This window comes from Acomys russatus, chromosome 16 (assembly GCF_903995435.1).
Source record: "Acomys russatus chromosome 16, mAcoRus1.1, whole genome shotgun sequence".
In the NCBI taxonomy this organism is placed as follows: domain Eukaryota; kingdom Metazoa; phylum Chordata; class Mammalia; order Rodentia; family Muridae; genus Acomys; species Acomys russatus.
Window position 1 is genome coordinate 14994638 of NC_067152.1, and position 24291 is coordinate 15018928.

Here is a 24291-nt window from a genome sequence, read left to right on the forward strand (position 1 = left end):
TCTCACTGGCTCTGTTTTTTTGTTTTTTCCTTTTCTTTTCTTTTCTTTATTATTATTATTTTTTTAAGACAAGTTCTCTAGTCCAGGCTGGCCAAAACCTTCAGAGATGACCTTGAACTCCCAATCCTCTGGTGTCTGCCTCCCAAGTACTGAGATTACGTGCATGCCTCACCAGAGCAGGTTTTATTCTGTGGTGGAGACTGAACTGAAGGCTTAAAGCATGTGAGTGAGGCAAACACCCCACCCAGTGAGCTGCACCCCCAGCCCCGAACTGAGTGCTCTCAGACATTCCACTCTGCCCTCTGTCTACACTAACAGCCATGTCACCTAGGTTACAGGCTCCAGGGGGGCTGGGTGGTGTTCTGTTGTAGATTGCAGTCCCTAACCATGCTTGATTTTCAGTACTGTCGGTGCACAGCCTAGTGCTAGCCTTGGGGACCAGCTAGGTTGCCTGTGGCAGGGAACTGGGTTTGGGATGGAATATGAACAAGACTTAGGCGCACAGGATTCTTCGGGACAGTTTTGGGAAGCTGAGTGTGATGGCATGCCCCTGTAATCCCAGCCCTTGGAAGGCTGAGGCAGGAGGATTAAGAATTCAAGAACAGCCAAGCAGTGGTGGCTCACTTTAATCCCAGCACTCAGGAGGCAGAGGCAGGTGGACTTCTATGAGTTCAAAGCCAGCCTGGTCTACAGAGGGAGTTCAGGGACAGTCAAGGCTACACAGAGAAACCGTGTCTTGAAAAATCAAAAAAGGGCCAGAGAGATGGCTCAGTGGTTAAGAGCGCCACCTGCTCTTCCAGAGGTCCTGAGTTCAATTCCCAGCAACCACATGGTGGCTCACAACCATCTATAATTTAATCTGATACCCTCTTCTGCAGATAAAGCACTCATATGCAATAAATAAAATAAATAAATCTTAAAAAAAAAAAAAGAAAAAAACAAACAAAAGAGTTCAAGACCAGACTCAGCTACAGTTTGAAGCCAATATGGGCTGGATGAGACCCTATCTCAAAACAACAACAAAAAATGAAAACAAAACAGAGAAATGTGCAGGAAAGAACAAGCATATATTTTCCTTAGGCTTGTTTATTTACATATTAACATGCTTAGCATGCACAAAGCCCTGGGTTCTATCCCCAGCACCAAACTATGACAGCTGGGGGGGAAACAGAGAGAAACGGAGCTCTCAGGCTGGGTAGGGGTCACCCTCGTTTCCTTCTGCTTCTGACACTGTCCCTCCTTTCAGGTGGCACCATCAGTCCGTTGCAGCCCCCTGTGGCAGGATGACTTGAGGATGTGGATGATCTGCAGTCCAGCTACAGCCTGGCCAAGGTCCGCATGCCGCCACCATCCCCGGCCCCTGTTCCCTAGCTCGGACAGTGCATTACCGCCAAGCATCTCCGTGGACGGAGGGAGCACAAGAGTGAGTCTTCCGAGCCTGCGGAGCAAGCAAGTGGACGACGGAGGGACCCTGGGCCAGCGGCTCCTCGGCTTGTCGGAAACATTCTCCCGCAGCAGCTCCGCAAGATGACCAGCCTGTTCCGTAGGAGCAGCAGCGGCAGCGGCGGCGGCGGTGGCGGTGGCGGGGCCACCGGGGCTCGCGGGGCCGGGGCGGGGGCTGGGGATGGCAATGCGGCCCCACAGGAGCTCAACAACAGCCGCCCGGCCCGCCAGGTGCGCCGCCTCGAGTTCAACCAGGCCATGGACGACTTCAAAACTATGTTCCCTAACATGGACTACGACATTATTGAGTGTGTGCTGCGTGCCAACAGCGGCGCAGTGGATGCCACCATCGACCAGCTGTTGCAGATGAACCTGGAGGCCGGTGGTGGCAGCGCCTACGAGGACAGCTCAGACTCAGAGGACAGCATCCCACCAGAGGTAGAGGCGGGGGCGGGGCCGGGGCAATTCACCTCCAATAGCAGTCCAGCCTCTCAGAGGCTATGGGTTGCTCCTACCCCGCCCCCAGCCCCCGCCCTGGAGGGGAGGGCGTTGGTTGCTTCCAACCAACAAGCATCTCCTTTTAGGAAATGTGCGGCAGGTAGCGACCTTTATTATAGGTAGCATTCGTGCAGTCACTCAACAAACACCCAGCAAGCAAGCACCTACTCAGTGCTGGGGCTAAAGTCATCAGAGTTGGGGAGCTTGTCTAAAATGTAGGTGCATAGGCCCCACTCCAACATTCTGACCCCACAGTTCCAAGCCTGGCCCCAGGACCACCTGTCCGGATTCCAAAGGGGTGGGGGGAGAGACAGGTTGCCAGGGATGGCTGCACAGTGAGGGAGACCTAGGAGGAGTATTTCAGAGTCTTCAATTCCAGCCCTAAGATGCACATAAGCATGGGACTGTGCCCAGTGTGGAGGCAACCGCCAGCCACAATGAATCAAAGCTACCACTTTGAGATGGCTGGTTTTCTCCAGTCCCCATTAAGAGTTCTGTGCCCAACCAACCTCCAGCCCAGAAAGACAGACACACAGTCCTCAGGGCAAAGGGGTGAGGCATGTAGTCAGGGCGGCTGGAGCCATGGGTGAGACATGGTTCAGAAGACAGTAACGAGCTCTGCCCTTTTCTTTCCAACCCTGAGGTTAACCCAGGGCCTCATACATGCCCTGTCACACCCCCAACCCTCTTTTTTGTATAGGAGCTTCCTATGCAGCCCAAGTGAGCCTTGAGATTGCTCTGTAGCTCAGGCTGGACCTTGAACTCTCCATCCTCCTGCCTCAGCCCCTCAAGTAGCTGGGATGACAAGCATGCGCCACCAGGCCTGGCCTAATTTCACTCTCTCCAGAGTCTAGCCCGTGCTTACATCTTTTCTGTTTCTCAGACGTGAGGAGAAGAGTCAGTCAGCCACCCTTGTTTGCATGAAAACTCTGGACCAGGTTTGACTGCACGGCCTGGCTTCCTTGCTCCTCCTACCTCCCTTCCCTCCCATAGTGAGTGCTTCTAGGATTCGTTCTCCGTGGAGGAGAAGTTGTGTGGGCAAAGATGACTTGTGCCACTGTGGTATGTTTTTCCAGGCCAGGCACATAGCATGTACAAGAGGAATGTGTACAATGAGTAGACATTACTAGTGTTTGTGTATACGTGCGTGTGTGTGTGTGTGTGTGTGTGTGTGTGTGTGTGTGTGTGTGTGTGTAAACCAGAGATCAATTTGGGGTGTTGTTCCTCAGGAGTCAGCTCCCTTGTTTTGGGGGGCACGGCCTTTGCTAATTAGGTGAGGCTGGCTGGCTAGCTAGGGGGTTTCAGAGATAACTATTGCCTGCACATCCTCTGTCCTGGCATTACTAGTGTGGGCCAGCCCAGCTTTTTACACCGGTGCTGGGTTTTGAACCCAAGACCTCATGCTTGTGCGGCAAGCATTTTACTGACTGAGCCATCTCCCCAGCCCTGCTGATGCTGCCTTTGCACAGCTTTGTGTCACCTTTTCCTCTGCTGTATACCCCCTTTGACCTGCCTGGATTGGGCACTGGAGAGAACACTGGAAAATCCAGACCCTTCGAATTGAAAGGAGGTGTGAGTACATGCGCATGCGTGCACATGTAGGTGCGTTCTTTCAGGGTAAGCCAGGAAGTTCCCTGCGTGCTTTGGCCCTCTATGGTCCTGTTGGCCCTGATAGTCTGGCAGGCTGGGTGTTTCTTGCTTTGCCCACAGAACCCATGGCATCACAGACCTCTGCGAGGCTTCCTCAGGCCCAGGCAGCCCATCTTGTACTGCACTTCTGTTCCCAAGCTGTCTGCTGTGTGGACTGAGCCCCTTCTCAGCTCTCCTTGGCGCTCTCCCAGCCCCCACCTTTGGAGCCCTGCCTGGGCCCATCAGCAGGCAGCTAGCTCCTGAGCTGCAAAGTGCTGCAGAAAATTTACGAGCAGCAGTAAGACCGACAATAACCGCTGACTGGAAAAAGCCCCCTCTCTCTAGAGGCTGATGGATGGTGGGCTGGCCCAAGGGGGTATCCTTGTCACAGAGAAATGGCTCCTGTCAGATAGATGGCCCAGAGTCGGTCTCCCTCCCAGCCTCCGGAACACCTGGCAGGCATCCATCACCCACAGTGAAGTTAGGCCAGGAGGCCACAGAACCTTCAGCACCTTTAGAGCCAGAAAAGCTCCTTGTGGTTGGAGAGATGAGGGGTGGGCTGAAAGATGCTGGGCTTCCCCTCTCTGGGACTGCGGATCTTCCTTCCTGGAGCTTACCTGCCTCCTCCCCACTGTCGAGCATTTCTCTCTAGAGGTTGTTTGTTGCTTCAGGAAGCTGCATTGCCGTGTACATGCACAGGGTCTTCCAGCCTCACTGTGCTCCTGAGTCTTGGGGCAAGCCACAGAACAGAGGGAACCCACAGAATTCTACTCTCCCTATCACCAGCCCAGGCCTGGACTCTGTTTCTCAGAGCCAAGGGCTGTCAGAAATGGAGGCATATGAGCTATGGGAGGCAGCCCCCAGCTCTCTGGGCACCCTAGGATCTTGCTGAGGACCTCCTGTGCTAGGCATCGGGTGTCACTATGGACCAGGAGCCCGTTCCTTGCACCATTCCCGTCCCCCGTGTCCCTCTCCTTCTCCTTCCCTGGTGGAATGTGGGGTGAGCCTGGCCAGCCAGGCGGCCTCATTCTTCTCCGTGCTGCAGAAGCATCTGTTTAAATACTTTCCGCCTCACAGGAAAGAACACACATTCCAGAGCAGGAGGTCCCTTGGGTCAGGCTGGCGTGCAGAGCCCTGCGGTGCGTGTGCATGACGCTCACTGCCAGAGCGTTCTGGGCGAGGCTGGACTAGGACTCAGATGGATTGCTGGGACCTGGACTGGCAGAAGCAGAGACACAGCTTTAAGGGGTGTCTTCTACAAAGCCAGGGTTCAAGTGAGCTGCCAACTCAGAGGCTGGCTGAGTCAGTCAGTGCCTCAGAGCCCTTCCCAGGTTCTTTGGTCTCTGAAAAAGTAGGACAGGATCTGTGGGGGGTGGGGTGGGTCAAGGTGTGTGACAGAGACCAGCCCAGGTGCCTCTTGGGGTGGGGTGGGAGGAACAGATTCATATCCACCAGATGACAGGAACTCAGCCTTCGCCCGACCCTGGTTCCTTCACTGTCCTGCTTCCCACCTCCTGGGTGAAGAGAAAGATCTAAAGGAACAGCAGGCAACCGGGCTGTCCACCCTGAGCATCTCACCTGAGTGTGCAGTCCGCCTGAGGGGAGGGTGTGACTGTGAAGGCCCGCCACCCCCACCCCCGCCAGCCCCCCCCCTCCATGTTGAAGATTTCAATCGCAAAACCAGTCAGGGGCTTTGCCATGTTCCTTACCAGCCTCAGCCTCACAGGGCCTGGGAATCTGAGCTACTCAGCAGGTGGGGCAGAAGGGGCAGAAGTGTTAAGTCCTGCTGTCCTTTGAATATGACCTGGCCAGTTAGCATCTTAGTCAGAGCGGCTCTGACTTTCCGTGTCAGCCTTTCTGCAAGCTTGGGCCTGTTCCCTCACAAAAGGTGGGGAGGGTCATTAGAGAACCAACACCTGTGGTTTTGGCCGCTCCCTCCCTCCTACGGCCACCTCCCTGCTGTCCATATTTCTGCTGCAGCTGCAGGTAGATTCAAGAGATGCCGCAGCACACAGGAGGTTAGCTGAACAGGGACGCTACGGTGCTTTCAGGAAGTTGTTGCATATGCAGGCCTGGGCCTTCTGGCGATACAACTGTTGGTGGGGGAGTGGGGGGGGGGAGCGGTGTCCCTCCCTCCAAGTAACTCCTAGACTTGAGTGAGACCACTTCCTTGAGCTGTCATTGGGTGTCCTCTCTTGTTCACATCTTCCCAAGAGAAGTAATGAAGCAGGTTAAAGGCCAGCCAGAGCAACTTAGTGAGACCTTATTTCAGAATAATAAAAGGCAAAAAGAGCTAGGCTGTAGCTCCATGGTAGAGCACTTGCCTCATGTGCGTGAGGCTCTGGGTTCATTTCCAGGCACCACAAAACGGGCAAAACACACCTAGACCTTCATTTCCTCATCCGTAACATAGGACTTAACTTGCCAGACTGTTTGGGGTTAAGACGATAGACGTGGGAGTGCACTGGATGTCATCATCCGAGAAGAGTGTGGGTGTACAGAGGACACGAGGCTCAGGTGTGCAGTCCGGTGAGGTTTCATAGCATATACATACCACGTGATAGGTCCCAGAGTCCCCACCTCCTCCTCCCATCCTCACCCATCCACTGTCTCTCTCTCTCTTCAACCCTGGGTTTGTTTTGTTGCTTTTGAGCATTGCTTAGACAGATGCTGCTGCCATGAGCAATCCTTTGGGGCAGTATGTTGTCCTGTTTGCTGAGTGTAATGGAGGGGCCGAGGTAGCCACATGTTAGTGTCAATATATAAGGCTGGCATCGCAAAGGAGCAGCTCCCACAAAACTCCTTCGTACAGGTACTTGCCCGTTCTTGGCTTCATCCAAACACCATTGAGGCTCAAGGATGGATTATTAATATCCCAATCAATAATTGCTACTGTGTCTCTCTTTGTTATCTCCAACTTAGATCTTGGAAAGGACTCTGGAGCCCGATAGCTCTGAGGAAGAGCCCCCGCCTGTGTACTCACCACCAGCTTACCACATGCACGTGTTCGACAGACCTTACCTGATGGCTCCCCCAACTCCGCCTCCCCGGTGAGAGTCCATTTTTGTCTCAGAGCACAGTGGGTAGAGATGGAGATAGCAGTTGGGGTTGTATAAAGCACAGTGGGAAATCGGCTGGCCCCACCAGAGATTAGCCGACCAACTGCAAACTTCTCTCCAGTGGCAAGGGACACTTTAGCTAGATCCTCCCCCAAACTTCAACACTGTCAGGCTGGGGAGATGGTTCTCAGTAGGCAGAGCGTTTATAGCACAAACATAGGGGCTTGGCCTTGAATTCCTAGCCCTCCACATATAACAGCTGAGCGTGACAGCCCACATCTGTGACACCCGAGCTGGAGTGGCAGAGACAGGCAGATCCCTGGCAGCCAGTGGCTAGCTGATTTAGTCAAATACGTTGCAGGTTCAGAGAAAAACTATCCTAAAAGTAAAGTAAGAGGGCTGGGAAGACAGCTGTCTGTAAAGTGCCTGCAGAGCAAACACAAGGGCCTGAGTTTGGAACCCGTGTAAAACGTTGGCCACAGCAGCATGTGTGTCTGGGATGCAGTTAATTAAATATGGTACAGCCTCTGGGTTTTTGGAATGTGTAATCAAGGGAGAGGCAGGGTAGGAAGATGAGCTCATGAAATCCTGTGTTGGCCCTTCCCTGCCCCAGCCCTTGGACATCAGTAATTAATCTTTGCCCTTTCTCCTGCTGAGGCAAAAAGAACCTCAGAATCCTTCGCAACACAGCACCCCCAGGTAGCCATCCGTCACCAATGGGATAACTGTTTGTCGCTCCTGAGCTAGTGACATTGAGAGGACTTTTAAGCAATGTGAAGCTGTGTCTGTTTCTGGTTTAATGTTTGGCTTCTAGTGTGATGGCTGGAGACAGGAGAGTGGACGGCAAGGTCCCCAGAGACTTGTCTCAGCTGTGAGACTCTTGCCATGTGGAAGCTTAAAATGCCAGCAGTGTCCATTGTATGTGGCCTGTTTGCTTTTCTGGGCCATGTGTTTGGTGGCTGCTGGAGCCTAGGTGTGGTCCCTTTGTCCTGGAGCTGCTGTTCCTTAGAATGACACACTGCTGTTGTGATCCCCCAATGCTGGGCATCTTAGGAGCCCCAGAACTGTGATAGTGGGGGAACCTGGAGAGCCAGTAAGAACTGCTATTTGCCAAATACCCTTGAGGTGTCAGAGACTGCGGCAGCAGCTCTTTATTTGATGACTTAGGTGACAAACACTGCAGTTGCCCATTTCATAGCTTAAGATGCTGAGCCTCAGAGAGGGTCACTGCTGTCCCCAAGGCAGGTCATCTGACTTTAAGGCTATCTGTCTTTATTACTACGTCCTCATCTCCCTGCTGAGAAATCAGACTGTCACTTAGGGAGCTGAGAGTCTGGAAAGTTAGCTGGGTGGGGTGGAGGTCCTCCATTGAGTCAGGGACAGGAGGGAACTGGGACCTATCACAGGTGGTATAGGAGATACAGGATGGAGGAATGGGAGTTAGAGGCCTGAGTGAGACTGTCACAGAGGTCACACCTGTGGCAGCTTACTGAGATCAGGGGTAAATTTTTTTTTTGTTTTAATTTCTGGTGGTGTTTTTTTGGGGCGGGGGGAGGGAGTTTCGAGACAAGTTTTCTCTGTGTAACCTTGCCTGTCCTAGAACTCGCTCTGTAGACCAGGCTGGCCTTGAACTCACAGAGATCTGCTAGCCTCTGCCTCCTGAGCACTGGGACTAAAGGTGTGCGCCACCACTGCCTGGCTTGATTTTTGCATTGTTCTTGTTGCTTTAGTATTTTCTATTTCATTTGTGTTGCTGTAACAAAACACCCAGAGGCAAGGGCTTGAGAGAGGAGGAAAGATTCATTCAGCCTCATGGTTTGAGAGAGATTTTTGTCCGTTGTGGCAGGGAAGGTGGTGTAGAGCAGTTCTGTCTTCAACAGGGCGGGGCCATGGGCCCTCATATCACAATGCATCAGGAAGCAGAGCCAGAGCAATAGGCAGGTGGAACCTTCCAGGCCTGCCTCTGGTGACCTTCGTCCGCCATCCAGATCCTACCTAGAAAGAGGCCATAACTTCCCAAAGCAGGTGCCACCAGCTGGAGACCAGGTGTTCAAATAGGCAAGCCTTGGCGGGGGGGGAATATTGCAGACCCAAACCATACCATTTATTCCAAAGTACTTAAATGTTTTCAATTACATTGTGTGTGTGTGTGTGTGTGTGTGTGCGCGCGCGCTAGTTGCCTTTCCTCTGGGCCCCTTCCCTGTAGCTCAGAATTTAGAGGAGCCCCAAACATGGGGGTCCATAAAGCTGCTGCCCAAGCCATGGCCTGAAGTCCACACATCTTAGTATTAGTCTAGTGAAACTGAGGGCAGGAATATGTTCCAGGCAGAGGAAGTGGCGCGTGCAAAGGCCTGGAGGCAGGGACAGGGGACTATCTCAAGGAACACCTGAAAGTATGGTGCATCAGAGAGAGTGGAGAGGGGTACAGGGAACTCTCCCCTCTCGGTCTTGGGGACTCTGTGGAGCTTCCAAGGGGCATACACCTTACCCTCCAGCAACAGGAGACTCCGTGGGGCTATACCACAGCAGGGCACTGGTATTCTAAAAAAAAAAAAATTCTTTGGTTGCTGAAGGTTAGACTTGAGAGAGGGTACTGGTCCATCCTTTTCTATCACCCATGTCCCTGGGATGAGCCTGGCGATAGAGCAGAGTTTCAGAGCTCAGATACTATCTTGCTGGGTCCAGAGAGGCAGAGCTAGCCCAGAGAAACAAGCCTGGAATGCTAGAATCCTTTGCTCAGGTTTTGCCTGAATGACTCAGCTATGTGACCTGTGATGGGATCTGGCCCATGTAGACTGCGTGTCCAGACTCCACTAAAACCCCTTCTGGAAAGGCCCATCTCGGAAATTCTTCATAACCAGATCCAAAGTCCCATGGGTAAGCATGGGGTTTCTCCCCACACACACACCTCAGCTTGAAGTTCTAGTTTGGGGGCTCCAGGAGCTCAATACTAGACCTCTGTCTCCTTTTCCCTCCCCTACTGAGCTTTTCCCTCTGTCTGCCTGAGTTGCAGAAGCCTCCGGGGAGACCCCTCCACAGGCTGCCGGCTGGTTTTGTGTTGAAATTGCAGCTCTGAAAGTTTTTGCCTCACAGCTCATTTCTAAAATTCCTTTCCAACCACAGTGGAGTTTCTGGGCTGCCTGGGCTGGGTGGCCCCCCTGCAGCTGAGGGTGACTTCATCGCAGGGCTTGGAGGAGGCTAAGCCGGTCCTCTCTCCAGGACCTCTGCTTAGCAGCTAGGGAGACTCTGAAAGGAAAAGAATTCTCCCCCATGTCAGTCCTCACCCCTGTGGACATCCCAGAAACACAATGCCTAGAAGGGTCTTGGTCAGAGATTGGATTCTCCTAGTGCAGCCATTCTGGGTGGTTTCCAGATGTGACCTCATTCCAAATGAAGCCTGGACAAGCCTTCTTCCGTTATGGCTGAATGTGGTGTCTGTGGGACTGACAGGTGGGCCTTGGGAGGCAAACAGAACTTGGGACAGGGACATAAGTGGCAGAGCATTGTGGAGGAAACGTGGCCTAGGAATGTGTCCCGGGTTCCCTGGCAGGTGCCTCACTGGAAATCCTTGTATGTCTCCAGGCTGCCCCTAGCACTTAGCAGCTGCTTATCCATCTGCTGCTGCCGCCGCCGCCGCCCTCCCTTCATACCCACTGGGCCACCAGCCTAAAATAGAAAAGGAAAGGAAGTTATTTCCACAAGTTAGCAGCAGACGGACGGAAAAGTTCCCCTCCTGTGAGGGGGTGGAGGGATTCCTGGAGCTGCAGGCCAAATCAAAGCCAGGCTGAGCCCAGCATGGCCCCCACCACCCCCCAGCCGCCTGCTTTCTCCGTGTGTCATTTCCCTGATTCAGCAGGACACGTGTCCTGCGGTTGCCACGCAGCGGGCTGCCGAGGAGCTCCTGGCCCAGCTCCAGGCTTCCTTCAGGCCTGGACTTGGGGATGGAGGCTGAGGTCAGGGCAGCCAGCCCCTTCTTCCTCCCCTGGCCTGGCCTCCTGGCACAGACACGCCACGCCTGGGAAGAGAGGCCCCATAGAACCCTTGGAAACAAGAACCTAATTCTGGCCTTCAGTAGTTCAAGCTGCAGCTCATGTGTGTGTGTGGGCGGGGGGGGGGGGGGGGGGACGGGACTCCCAGTGCCTTGGCAGGAGGTCAACAGGGTCTAGATTTGATAACAAAGCACCAGGGGCCAGAACGGGGTCTCCCCCAATGTTCCCCCACACTTTGCTGGCTGTAGTTGAGCCAGAATGGGACCATGGACCTGCCTTATTGTCCAGGAATCTTGGGAGCTCCCTTCCTCAACAAACAAGGGAAGGATGGACTGTTAACAGGCTGTCTGCTGCTGGTGGGGGTGGGGTATCTACTACTTAACAGTTTCATACTGTGTCAGCTGGGGACACAAGCACAGAAGTGTTGGACCCTCCCTGTCTGTAGGGGACATTCATCAAGTTGATTTCTAAATCCACAACATTGACATTTGCACCAGAGACACTGAATGACAGGAAACCAACACAAGAAAGACCAAGGCCAAGGCTGAGGAATGTTTAAAAAAAAAAAAAAAAAAAAAAAGCAGAGCTGACTGAGAGCTCCAGTGATGATAGATAGATAGATAGATAGAGAGAGAGAGAGAGAGAGAGAGAGAGAGAGAGCCCACTACCTTCCTTTCTGGTGCGCCATTTTGCCCATCCAGCAGAATACATGCCTGTACCTTTGTCCTGAAGGCAGTGTAGGTTCAGGACACTGAGTGACACCTCCATCTGCCCGAAGGCCTGTGGTGAGCCAACAGACTGTGGCCAGGCCTGACTGCTCCCTGCTCTCTCACCTCCCATCCCCCAGGACTGATGTCTTAGGCTCTGGACAACCTGCAAGCCAGAGGCGGCGCTACAGGAACTGGAACCCACCCCTGCTGGGCAACCTCCCAGATGACTTTCTCCGAATCCTGCCCCAGCAGATGGACAGCATTCAGGTAACTGGCTGACCTCAAACCTCCATGCCTACCTGCCTGTCCGGCATCGCTTCTGGCCTTCGTCCTACTCTATGCCAGCCAGTTTTGCTTCTTGATTTTCAAGCCCAGACTGAGCTACTTCTGTAGATTAGAGTTTATAAGAGAAGAAAGATGAACCCATAGTCTTCTGTCCTGTCTTGCCTGATGGTTTCTGCTGGGCCCAGGGAAGATGGCAGCCTGAGGAGGCTCTCTTGGCCGCAGCTAGTCACCTCAGGCTGGAGGGAGGGAAATTCGGAAGCCAATGTTGTTTTCCGGGGCTGCCCCTTCTTCTTCCTGGAAGCTTCTTTCAGATGTTGGTGTGCTCCAAGGTGCCCCTGCTGGTGGGCATGCAGCTGGCGTAGGGAGAAGACTAGAAGGCCGTGGAGAGGTGGTTGAGCTGTTCGTACATTGATTTTCAGGATGGTTTGGATTCCAGAAGCAGGAATGAGGTGGCCAGAGGTTGAGAGGGAAACTTCTTTTGATGCCCTTCCTGGTTTTGCTGCAGAGACAGTTTTGAGTTTGCCCCAGTGAATTTTGGCCAATGATTGGGTCCCATTGGAAGGAGGGCACTACAGGATGGGGCTGGAGGATTCTGGGAAAGCGCACATGTGCATACAGGTGTCCGTGGAGTTAAGAAGGTGATCTGTATGCTCGCTCTTCCTTAGGGTCACCCTGGGGGCTCCAAGCCTATGAGTGGAGAAGGAGGCCCACCTCCAGTGCCAGGGCCTGTTGCTGCCTGCGACCAGGACAGACGCTGGAAGCAATACCTGGAGGACGAGAGAATTGCCCTCTTCCTGCAGAATGAGGAGTTCATGAAGGAGCTGCAGCGCAACCGTGACTTTCTCCTTGCCCTGGAGAGAGGTGGGTACCAAGCCGAGCCATGACAGAAGAGAATGGATTGGGCAGCAGCCTGGGGCCTCAGGAGGCATTATGCTGGAAGCCAGAGTGCCAGGCACTTTCTTTCTTTCTTTCTTTTTTTTTTCTTTTTCATGTTTTATTTTTTTAATTTAGTGAACAGCATCCCTATTGTTATCCCATCCCTTGTATCCTCCCATTCCTCCCTCCCTCTCACTTTCACCCTATTCCCCTCCCCTATGTCTGTGACCGAGGGGGACCTCCTCCCCAACTCTATGGTCACAGGCTATCAAGTCTCATCTTGGTAGCCTGCTTATTCTTTCTCTGAGTGCCACCAGGCCTCCCCACCATGGGGAAGTGGTCAAATATGGGCCACCAGAGTTCACATCCAAGTCAGTACCCACTCTCCACTCAACTGTGGAGAATGTCTTGTCCATTGGCTAGATTGCCAGGCGTTTTCTAACCTGCATAAGCTTGGCCCTCCCTGGATCATGTAGGAGCTCCAGGATACAGCCAGTTGGGGTGGGGGTGAGGCCCTGGGAACCCAGAGGAAAAAGGGTGTGGCCCTTCTTTCCTGCCCTGCATATCTGTTTGAGTTCAGCATTAGCCTTGGCTTGGATGAAGGGGGAAGAACCGTTGCCTTTCCCACCAGCCTCTAGCCACAAGCGGTACTGATGTCTTGAGCCCTAGGAACAAGGTGACTGGCTTCATGCGTGCCGGAAGGGAGGAGGCCTGAGTGGAGGAGGTTAGAGCAGGGTGTTTACATGATCCGTGGATGGGTCCCCTTGCTCCCCAACCAGGCCGCCTTTCCTTTTGAGGTAGGATTTAGAAACAGAGCTGTGGTCTTGCACAGGTTGCAGAGACAGGGAGGGAGGAGGGAAGGGAGTCTGATGTGACTGGGGAGGAAGGAGCCAGTTGTACTGCTGCCATGTTGGGCTGGAGGGAACAGACAGCATAAAAGTGGCTTGGCTGGAGCCAGGCAAAGCAGTGGTGATGTGTGCCTTTAAGGCAGAGGCAGGTGGATCTCTGGGTTAGAGGGCCAGCCTGATCTACAGAGCAAGTTCCAGGACAGCCAGGGCTATACAGGGAGACCCTGTATCAAACAAAACAAAACAAACTAATAAAAAGGGCTGAACGGTGGTGCACACCTTTGGGCTGAGGCAAGCAGATCTCTGTGAGTTCAAGCTGAGTCTACAGAGGGAGTTCCAGGATAGCCAGGTCTACATAAAGAAACCCTGTGGACCTCCCCATCCCCCTACCCCCACAAAAAGGCTTGGCTGTGTATGCAGCTGACACATGCAACTCCAGCATTAAGAAGGCTGAGGTAGGAGAACCCTGAGTTCCAAGAGGGCCTGGGCTCCATATCAGGACCCTAAAATAATACAATGAGTTAGGCTTGGGCTCTCAGAAAGCTGGTCATTTTGACATTCCAACGTCTCCTAATGTGGTTTAGGTCTTTCCTATTATCACAAGCTCTTCGAGAGCTGGGAGACTCTGTGCCTGCATAGTTTGTGTGCATGCAGGGCCTTCAGCCGCCAGCAGCCTCCTGTGTAACCCCTTGGCACACGTCTCTGATAGAAACAGTATCTCTTTTCCCAGATCGACTGAAGTATGAATCCCAGAAATCCAAATCCAGCAACGTGGCTATCGGAAATGACTCTGGCTTCCCGTCCTCTGTCCCAGGTAAGCTCTGCTGTCCTGAGAGAGAACCCAATGGCTCAGTGGGCCCTCGCACCCCAACTCTACCTTCAACGTCGAGAGTTTAGGGGGTAGGCCGAGGGAACAGACCAAGGGTGGGACCTGAGGCCCCTCAGCAAGCCTGTGAGGTGAGATAGCCCCTTCACTGAGTGACTTTAGATTCTTGCTGGCCTGGGAGCCTTAGGTGACCTCTGGATCTTGGGCTACCAGAGGACACACTGAACCATGTCATGTCTCTTAATAGCTACGGAGAGTAGGAAGGCCTCTGAGTCTTGTGAGGCTTGGCCTAATGAGGCTTAATGCCTAATTAGCAAACCAGCGAAGGCAACACACACACACACACACACACACACACACACACACACACACACACACACACGTTGACTGTATCCAGCGCATGGAGAGGAAAAGGGTGAGATTAATGAAGGGCTCATTCATTCACTTAAGTAACTGAAGACTATCTGCCCTGAAATGGTGCACGGCCATACATGAGGAAGAGATGCGCTGAGCTTCGGGTGCAAGGTGGTTTAGGAAGAAGTGCCTGGGCCGGGGGCAGAGAAGCCCTGTTTACAGTCCCTCGAATAACCTCCCCCCCACTCATTCAAACTGCCAGGTGATGTCCTTCTGGTACCAGCAGCATCAGGGCTGAAAGGCCAGAGTGTGGGTGACAGTACTGCTAGGGTGCACAGGCTGGGAGTGGAGCTGAGGTTGGGAGTGTGCACAGAGGCCCTGTTTTCATACTTGGCCCCTGGATCCGCCCCCCCCCCCCGCCGCGCCCCCAACCCCCGGGGCCAGTTACTGCCATCACCTCATATTCATATTCAAAAAGGCTCATCAGTTTTTCCAGGAGCAGAGCGTCTACCCTACAGCTGAGCTGGGAAGGCAGGAACAGAAGGGGAAGGCGCCCCGCTAATCCCAGCTCAGAGAGAGAAAATCCCAGAGAGCTGATTCAAAAGCAAGAGGCCAGGAGCTTAGGCCCCACCAGATGTTCACCCAGGAGTTTTCACAGAGCTCCTTGTCCTTGATCCCAAATTAATGAGGGACACTAGGGCTGCTGAGCTGGGCCAGGGGACTCAAAGAGACCTTAGCAGGCAAGGTGGCTGCCTCCAGGTGCCTCACTGGGTTCCAACTCTTGCCTGAGGCCTGTTCTCATTCCTGCCCAACATCTGGGAGGAGGGCAGGGTCTGCCCAGCGTTCTTGTCTCTGTGTCCTTTCTGCTTCAATTCACCGGAGTTAGGGTGCACGGAGGGTCATGATGTGCTGGCAAATGGTTAACGTTCTGCTCTGGGTGCCAGGGAAGCCTGCTTTGCAGTCCCCGGGGGACTTCTTATGATCCTCCCCACCCCCAGCTCATTTCAAACTAGCATCATGACTTTGAGACTATGGGACTGTTGGCGAAGTTAGGACCCAATGCCAGCTAACTTCCTACACGGGCAGCAGATCCTAAGGCCACCCCTGCTTGCTCAGAAAAGGAAAATGGCACCTTGCAAGAAGGAAGTGCTCTTGCGACTTGCCTCAAACTCCTATGGTTTGGGAAGAAGCCTACACTTTTGTTGTAATGAAAAGACAGGTGGAAGCAACCATGGAGGGCCCCCCTCTGGCCTACTTTTCCTGGGGCCTTAGTAGCTACTTGCTGTCTCTCAGTGGGACCTCAGAGACCCAATGGGCCTGGTCCCTCAGCAGGTGTCTCCTCCTTCCAGGAACCGGTGATACCAACCCTGCTGTGTCAGAAGATGCCTTATTCAGGGACAAGTTGAAACACATGGGAAAATGTGAGTCCTGCTCCTGTCCCCTTCTTGTCCCATTCCCAGCTTTCTGGAGGCCCCCTCCCCAACCTGAGGGTTTTTAATGCTATTGACTCTTGGTGAACTCAGGTGACATTTTAATCACAGGCCAGTTCCCTCAGCCTTCCTGCCTTACTTTATTCTGCAGCTTGAGACAAATTAAGTTTAAATCCTCTTGAGCCAGCTGTCTGCAGAAAAATAATGCACGTCCGTGTTCACATCCTCTGTTGTGTGAGGCCTTGGGTGAGACCTGAGTCACTGCCTGAGCCTGCTCTCTGTGGGGATGGGAGACATTTTAGGGTAGAGAGCCTCTTCTCACTGTCCTCTTTTTGTCATCCTTCCCTTTCCAGTCTGTCAGACCCATAACCAGTGGGAACGTGGCTGGGATCCTTTCAAGGTTTTATTTCTGGGAAAAATTTCCGATGAGTCATGGAAATCCTAGGACCAACTGTGGAGGTGGCTGGGGAGGGGCAGGAAGGCCGTGGCAGCCGGCAGCAGGAAAGAAAGCCAAGATCCGTGGCCGTTGCCTCCGGGGAACCCGGATCTTGGACTGGAGGCAGGCTGTGTCCTTGACTAGTGGTGGCCTGTGCTGCCCCTGGAGGCCGACCTGGGATGGCACACTTGCTCCCTAGGTGGCCCTGGTGACTGCAATTCCTGTCACTTTCCTCTTCCCAGTCCCCACCCAAGGGGGCCTGGTGCTGCCCTGGCTGCCCCCAAACCTGGAGGGAGGCCACCTGATGCTCCGGCTGTTTGGAGCATGAAGGGCTCACAGGTCTCTCTGCCCCAGCCACTCGCAGGAAGCTGTTTGAACTCGCCCGAGCCTTCTCTGAGAAGACCAAAATGAGGAAGTCAAAGAGGAAACATTTACGGAAGCTTCCTTCGTATCCTTCTGCTTGGCACTGGGCTGGGCTGGGATGGTGAGCGCTAGGAACAGTGGGTGATGGAGATCCCGGCTGGACCCCTTGAAACTGGACCTTCTTCAGGACTGGGATCTGGCTCTGTGGCCTCCTCTCCTTGCTTTGTGATCCAGGACACCCTGTGGACAGCTCCTGTGCTCCTTCCTTGAGCACTGTCCTTCCTATGCCTTCTTTATTGTTGGTCCTGGAGTCAGCTGCATTTTGGGGAAAAAAAAAAACAACCCATGGTCCTCTTATTGAAATCAGCAAATATCTCCCTAGTTTTGCTAGTTGAACTGGTTCATAGGCCCTCTGAGGCCTTGTCTTCAGAGGCCTGCTTTTTCACCTTTGGCACTTGTCTGTTTGTTTGCTTCCGTTTTGGTTTTGTTTTGTTTTTCTTATTTTGGTTTTTTTTTAAACAGGGTCTCTCTCTCTCTCCTCTCCTCTCTCTCTCCTCTCTTCTCTCTCTCTCTCTCTCTCTCTCTCTCTCTCTCTCTCTCTCTCTCTCTCTCTCTCTCTCTCTGTTTAGCCTTGGCTGTCCTGGACTCACATTGTAGACAAGGTTGGCCTCAAACTCACAGAGATCAGCCTGCCTCTGCCTTCCTGAGCACTGGGATTACAGGCGTGCACCACCACCACCTGGCTACCTTTTAGCTCTTTGACTAAAAAGATGTTTCCCTGTCTTCATATTCAAGTTCTCATCCACACTACTCCAACAGGGCCCAGGATATTGAAAGCTATCCCTGTCCTTAGAGATGGGGGCAGAGTAAGGGGGTGAGGCCTGGCTATTTGCTCAGTTGGTCCCAGGAGAGGGGCCTGCAAGGGCCAGTGTTAGGCAGGTTGGGGACAGGAGGGATGATAGAAGCCTCTTGAGGTTGGTGGGGTGGCAGGACAGAGCACGGGCAGACGGAAGAAGCTGTGACGGCACCCATTCGTCTCTGGGATAGTTTTCCTAAGCGGTCCGGCAGGCTGGGGGCTGCTGCATCGACAGCCAACCTCCTGGATGATGTGGAGGGCCATGCTTACGGTGAGGCAGGGCAGGGAATGCTGGACTCCAGTCCACTTGTGATGGGTGACCTCCCAGAAGGGTCCTGAGGGTTAATGTTCAGCATGGGGGCAGAAGTCTGGGGGGAGGCATGTCGGGGACTGGCAGGCAGGTGGCCCACAGAATCGTGGACCCTTACCATGTGGTGCACACAATGCCACACCCTTCCTGTAGTCCCCGAAGGGGAGCACTGCGTGCCAGACACTGTTCCTGGGCAATGTTTTCTGGGGAATGAGGGACACAGATTGGCAGGCCTCAGAGATGGACAGCCACAAGTTAGAAAGCTTCAATCTAGCTAGGAGGTTGTAGCACATGCCTTCCCCAGCACTTGAGAGGCACAGGCAGAGGCAGTTAGATCTCCATGTGTTCGAGGCCAGCCTGGTCTATAGAGCAAGTCCCAGTATAGCCAGGGCTACACAGAGAAACCCTGTCTCAAAATACCGAATGCTGGGGGAGAAAAGTAAAGAAAAAGAAGGAAAGTTTCAGTCTAAGGGCCTTGAACTTTTTTTCTGGTCCCTTCCAAAGACCACAAGGGGTCAGAAGACCTTGCTAGGCGACCTAAGCATGAGGCTTCATCACCAGGCCCTTAAAGGGCTAGGAGACACCAGATACAAAGACTAGAAGGCCTTGGAGGTCTTCTGGATAGCCCACCACCCGCTCCTATTTGATAGAATAGGAAACCGAGGCCCAAACAAGGGTGAGACGTGCCCGAGGCCTCAGAGCTCAGTAGTAGTAGCACCAGGCAAGCATCTGGGTTGCCTCTTGCCTCTCCTGCTACACCCATATATTGCTTCCTGAGCGTCAGGATCCACGCAAAGAGACAGAGTTGAGGCAGCTCCCCTGCCCCAGGCTGGAGTGAGGCTCTGCAGGGTGGAAGATAAGGTAGTTTTCCTTTGCCTTGCAGATGAAGAATTCCGGGGAAGGCGGCAGGAGGGGCCTAAGGTGGAAGAGGTCCTAAGGGAAGGACAGTAAGAGGTAAGGCTTGGGGCCACAGCTTCCAGGGGCAGCTTGGGCAAAGGCCCACCACCCACCGTATGTCTTCTCAAGGATCCAGAGGTGCTGGAAGGCATCACAGTAGCGCTGATCCTGGGTTACTTCTCTTGCAGCAGGGCACATGGTTTCCCTGCAAACCAACACACACACACACACACACACACACACATGCATATTTACACATATATACAATATATGTATTTTTGAGAAAGGGCTTATATATAACATATATATACACATATACATATGTACATATATACATACACACATATGCTTTATGTAACCCTACTAGCCTTGAATGTACTGGTCATATAGATGAGGCTGGCTTTGAACTTCAGACCCTCTGTCTTCTTTTCCCAAGTGCTGGGATTACAGACTTTCTGTATCATACCTGGCTCTTACACTTCTAACAGTCTGGTTATTTATTCATTTGACAAACAGTAATTATACCTGCCTTTGACAGATGCCCTCAACAGAAAAACTAAATCTGCTTTTGACTTTGAATAGTTTGCAGTCCCACTGAAAGGAAATTCTGGGGCACACACTGAATATTAAGAAGATAATGTAAGAAACATTGTGGACATGCTGGGCGTGGTGGTGCACGACTTTAATGCTAGCACTCCGGAGGCAGAGGCAGAGGCAGGAGGATCGATGTGAGTTCGAGGCCAGCCTGGTCTATAAAGCGAGTCCAGGACAGCAAAGGCTACACAGAGAAACCATGTCTCGAAAAATAAAATAAAATAAAATAGGGGACTGAAGAGATGGCTCAGAGATTAAGGGTACTGACTGTTCTTCCAAAGGTCGTGGGTTCAATTCCCAGCAACCACATATTGATTCACAACCATCTATAATGAGATCTGTATACATAAAAAAAAATAAATCTTTAAAAAAAATAAAATAAAATAAAGAAAGCAACATTGTGGAAGCCACGTACATGCAGAGCTATGTTCAGTTCTTTGTATAGGTTGCATGGTCAGAGATCTACTTACTGAAATAGCCCCTGGAATGGCTGTTTCTGTCCAGAGCCTCAGGGCTGGGCCGCCGTTCCTCCTATCTCCCTTGTATATGCTTCTGGGGGCTTTACGTGGGGAATGCCATCCTCTCCTGCAGAACCCAGGCATGCGGTCCCTCTCCAGGTGCCCCACCCACTTGATGAGAGGCCACCTGCCCACCCACCCGCTTTGCCTGCACAGCCAGCCGCTGTCCTTCTCCCAGCTTTCAGCATCTACTGGGCGTTCTTGAGCTCTGGTGTGGCGAGTCTGTCCCTGTTTCCAATAGAGAGGGACGGATGCTTCTCTTAGGGTAGTGGTTGAGGTAAGACAGCCCAGGCCACAGAAGGCATGGCCGGCAAATGCAGGCACCACCCGCTCCCCTCCCATCCTACTTCTTCATTTCTCTCTCCGGCTCTCTGCCATGTTCTCCAGGCTTTCTTAACCCACAGAGTTGTACGCCAGCATCCAACTTTTCTGAGGTACCCAAGTAAGGGCAGCTAAGGAATACCCCCACTCCTACCCCATCTTCCATCCCACTGGTCTCCAGGGAAAAGGAGTAGCCCCCCCAAAACCACCCCATCTCAGAACTTGCCTATCACTTTTGAGTCTTCCAGCATCCCCACCTGCCGGATCCCCACTGTAAAAACCAGTATCCTCCTTTATCTACTGCAACCTGACAGCCTCCAGAAAGGAACTGAACCAAGGAGGTCTCCTGCCGGGTCCAGCGCCTTTTATACATGGGTGCGCCCTAGGCATGCAATGGCCAGGTTTTGGTTGAAACTCTTCCTGACTTACCTATGACCCCAGGAGCCCTGGTTCCTCTTCCACCCCGCCAGGAGCCTGTCACTCCTCCCTCTCCTTTCATGCCTGGCCATTGCTCTGCCCTTGACTCTCTTCCGTCTTCTACCTTCCTGCTCGAAGGGCCCAATTGTCCTCTTCCTCAGTAGCTGCTCTTCCAGGTCAGCTGAGTCCCTGCTGCACTATGTTCCTTGCAGTGCATCCCATCAGCTCGCTGTAAGCCAGTCTCTCCTTCCCGCTCCCTTCCTCCTTGTAGCTTTTCCCATCACAGTCTTGACAGATTTGTCACTCATGTCATTGCCCTACCTCTTAATGCCATCGTTAAATAACACTTTTGTTTTGTTTTGTTTTGTTTTCAAGACAGTATTTCTTCATCTCGTTATCCTGGAACTGGCTTCATAGACCAGGCTGGCCTCAAACTCAGAGATCTGTCCACCTCTGCCTCCCAAGTGCTAGGAGTTTTTTGTTTGTTGGTTGGGTTTGTTGTTGTTGTTTTTTCGTGACAGGGTTTCTCTATGTTATCTTGGCTATCCTGGACTTGCTTTGTACACCAGGCTGGCCTCAAACTCACAGCGATCCGCCTGCCTCTGCCTTCCGCCTGCTGGGAGTAAAGGTGTGAGCCACCATGCCCGGCTCCCCGAGTACTAGGATTAAAGGCGTGCACGCCGCCACCACCTGGCCATCAAACACCACTTTAGTTGTACTTCTGTGCTTCTGTTCGTGAGTCTTCTGAGCAAAAGTCTTATGAACACAGCCTGGCGTCTGGGCCCCCCCCCCCCAATTCTAGCCTGGGAGGTGCCTCTTATTCTCCAGGAACCACTGGTGGGGAAAGACCAGTCAGAGAGCTCCTTTGATGAAAACTTCATGCATTTCCCCTACTCCCCAGGTGCCAGCAGCTTCACCTTGCCAGAGATGCTCTGACCACGTGGAGGCAACCAGAGAGCTACACCAGTGCCCTCCAGCTGCAGCCGAGACACACGAGACACACGGTGCTCGGTGCTCGCACACCAAGATCCAGGCTTCTTCAGCCACAGTCCAGCCCAGCCACTGCCACTTTCCACAGGACTTAGAACTTTCACAGTTGCTTGTGATTGGAGGAGGAACTGCAGCCAGCCACAGCCCTGGTTTATAGTCTGGCTCCTCTCTAGGAAATGAGCAGAAACCCAGCAAAAAACAAAACAAAACAAAACAAAACCTCCTCCCTTCAAAAGAAAGAAAAGAATAAAAGACCCCAGGAAGCGCCAAGGTTGCAGTTTAGGAACTGACAAAATGACTCATCTGGAGCTCTTTGAGCCCAAAGAGGGTTCTCCTGTTTCTCTCCCATCTCTCCTGGCCTGTCACAGTGGGTCTGATCTACCCCTACCCCGTGACCCCCTGTGGCCTTTTCTCCCAAAGGTCTCCTGTACCTCCGCCTTTGCCCCCAACCCCACCCCGCTCCGGGACTGCTGACTCCTGGCCCCGACCTCCAGGGAATTCTGTACACTCTAGCCTTGTCGGGTCCAGTTCATAGGGCTGTTTTTATTAAGGGCTGGCTGTCACTTCCGGCAGCCCCCCCCCCTTGACCCAGCAGGGATGGGGAGGGTGACCCCGGAGCTGGAGGATTTCTGTTCAGGCAGGGTCTTTAGTTTGCCCGAAGACCAGAAGCTGGTTCTAAATTGCATCACGGTGGAGTTCCTTAGGGACTGGACCAGTCCTGCTGTTTCGTAAGATGGGGGAGGTGCTGGAGTTTCAGGGTGGGGGTGACCCCAACTGAACAAGTGCAGGACTGAAGTGCAAGTTACAGTGGCTTGCCAGCCTGGGGCAGAGGAGGGCTCTTGGAAGCACCTAGAGCAAGAACTTGCCGGGTGCCTCAAGTAGAGAAACCAGAGGTGATTTGAGGGAGAACGCCCAGATTCTAGGTACTCTGAGCGGGCACCAACCACGGAGGCTGCACCCTTGTCCCACCGGACCCATGACCTGGGAACGCGCTAACCTTGAGAGAGAGAGCTGGGAAGCCTGGGCAGGCCCGGAGCCCTGGTTGAGAGTGCGGTTACAAGCGTGACCGGTGAAGGCTGCTAGGGACCGCAGGAAATGGGGAGTGCAACTCCTGCCGGTCGGTAGAGCTTCCCCGGGTTCGGGAGGGCAGTTGCACGCTGAGAGTGACCATGTTTGGAAGCATGCACAGTGCGGGGTGGGGGTGGGAGACCACGCTGGCACGGAGCCAGGCCTGTGACCCCCCCCCCCCAGTAGAGAAGGACAGCTCCCCACCAACGCAGGAGCTCTGGGCGGCTAGACTGAGCTCCAGACGGTGTCTGGGCCTTCCCTGCTCCAGGGCTAGACGCGCTCGGGGAAAGCCCTAGGTCTGTGTGTGTCACTTTTTTATTTTTTTTCCCTCCTGTGTGTGGTTTTTTTCCCCTTGGAGCTGTTTCATAGGAATTCCGGTAATAAAGACTTGGTGTTCTCGTCCTCCTTTTGTCTTTGCAGGGGAGAGAGCTGGCTTCTGGAGATGTGCCAAATCCTTGGGCCACCTGCCTCGATTCCCTCATCCCGCCCCCACCCTCTGCCCACTTAACCCTCAGGATTATTTCTAGGGTCTAAAGGACCCAGGCGCCCCGCACACCGCCTCAGGTGTGACACCTGCTGCCTGTGGGACCTGCAGGCTTTGTCTAGCGCTGCTCCTTCCTTGCTCTTTGCCTAGCGGAAAAACCGCTTTGCTGATAGGGGAGAAAACAGGGTTGAGGAACCCAGCAGGTTGCGAAAGCGCCTTGGCCTTGCTGCGCCTCGCTGCCTTAAACAGAAAGCTTCTGGGTTGGGGCCTGTTGGACGCTCTGAGATGTGCATCACAGAGGTGATCATCTCACACTTGAAAGTGAATGCACCGATCTTCAGTCTTCTTCTAGAATTATCTTAGGCTTCCTCTGCCCCCAACTCAGCTGGCCTCCCTTTCACCCTGACACAGGCCAGGACAGGATGCTGGCTTCTGAAAGAGGAAATAAATGCCCTCTCCAGAATGCGCAATTCTCAAGGTTAAAAAAATTCTGTCTTGTGTGGAACCAAAGGCCTTCTTGTGGCTTGTAACGACATATCTTTCTTGTGCTGGGTCCAGGGTCATCCTGCCGAGGCTGTCCCTCTTTCAAGCTAGGATACAAACAACTGTCCCCCATGCCTCTCCATCACCTTGGCGCCAGCAGATACAGGTGGGCAGCTATGGCAGCATCCCTGAAACAGCTGGCCTGTGGTACCAGGCAAACTAAGATTCTCTTCCAGCCTTAGGCCAGTTACTCACCAGTGTCCTAGAGCTCTGTAGCACTCAGGGGGGACTGTAGAGCTACCCGTGAGCTCATAGAAATGCTAGTTCTGTGGCTTGGAATGCTGGCTGAGTGGCTCAGAACACACACTGCTCCTGTAGAGGAACCAAGTTCAGTTCTCAGTGATTATACCAGGCAACTGCCAATTGCCTGTGCGCTCCCCGCACCTCCCCCCCCCTCACACACACATATGCACATAATTTTTAAATTAAAAAAAAAAACTTTTTAAAAGAACTCCTCCATTCCAGACCTGAGTCAGAAAGTGGGGGCGTAACCAAGCAATCTGTGGTTCCTCTGCACGCTGGAATTTGGGAGCCGTGCTGTTAGGCT

At 53.1% G+C, this 24291-nt stretch overlaps 1 protein-coding gene across 1 annotated transcript; it reads left to right on the forward strand.

The window, feature by feature from the left end:
- The first annotated feature begins 1249 nt into the window (after positions 1 to 1249).
- On the forward strand, positions 1250 to 21657 carry Cuedc1 (CUE domain containing 1). Its single transcript, XM_051158252.1, has 10 exons — positions 1250 to 1881; positions 6493 to 6620; positions 11466 to 11595; positions 12279 to 12474; positions 14068 to 14151; positions 15867 to 15938; positions 16738 to 16831; positions 17815 to 17873; positions 18796 to 18866; positions 21561 to 21657. Exons 1-9 carry the CDS (start codon positions 1528 to 1530, stop codon positions 18861 to 18863), a joined length of 1185 nt encoding a protein of 394 aa, XP_051014209.1. The 5' UTR covers positions 1250 to 1527; the 3' UTR covers positions 18864 to 18866; positions 21561 to 21657.
- The last annotated feature ends 2634 nt before the right edge of the window (positions 21658 to 24291 follow it).

Bases quoted from the DNA above. Each gene is read 5' to 3' on its own strand.
- Cuedc1 (XM_051158252.1), top strand. From the start codon at position 1,528: ATGACCAGCCTGTTCCGTAGGAGCAGCAGCGGCAGCGGCGGCGGCGGT. The intron at 1,882-6,492 runs GTAGAGGCGGGG...TCTCCAACTTAG, and splicing joins AGGACAGCATCCCACCAGAG to ATCTTGGAAAGGACTCTGGA. The intron at 12,475-14,067 runs GTGGGTACCAAG...CTCTTTTCCCAG, and splicing joins TCTCCTTGCCCTGGAGAGAG to ATCGACTGAAGTATGAATCC.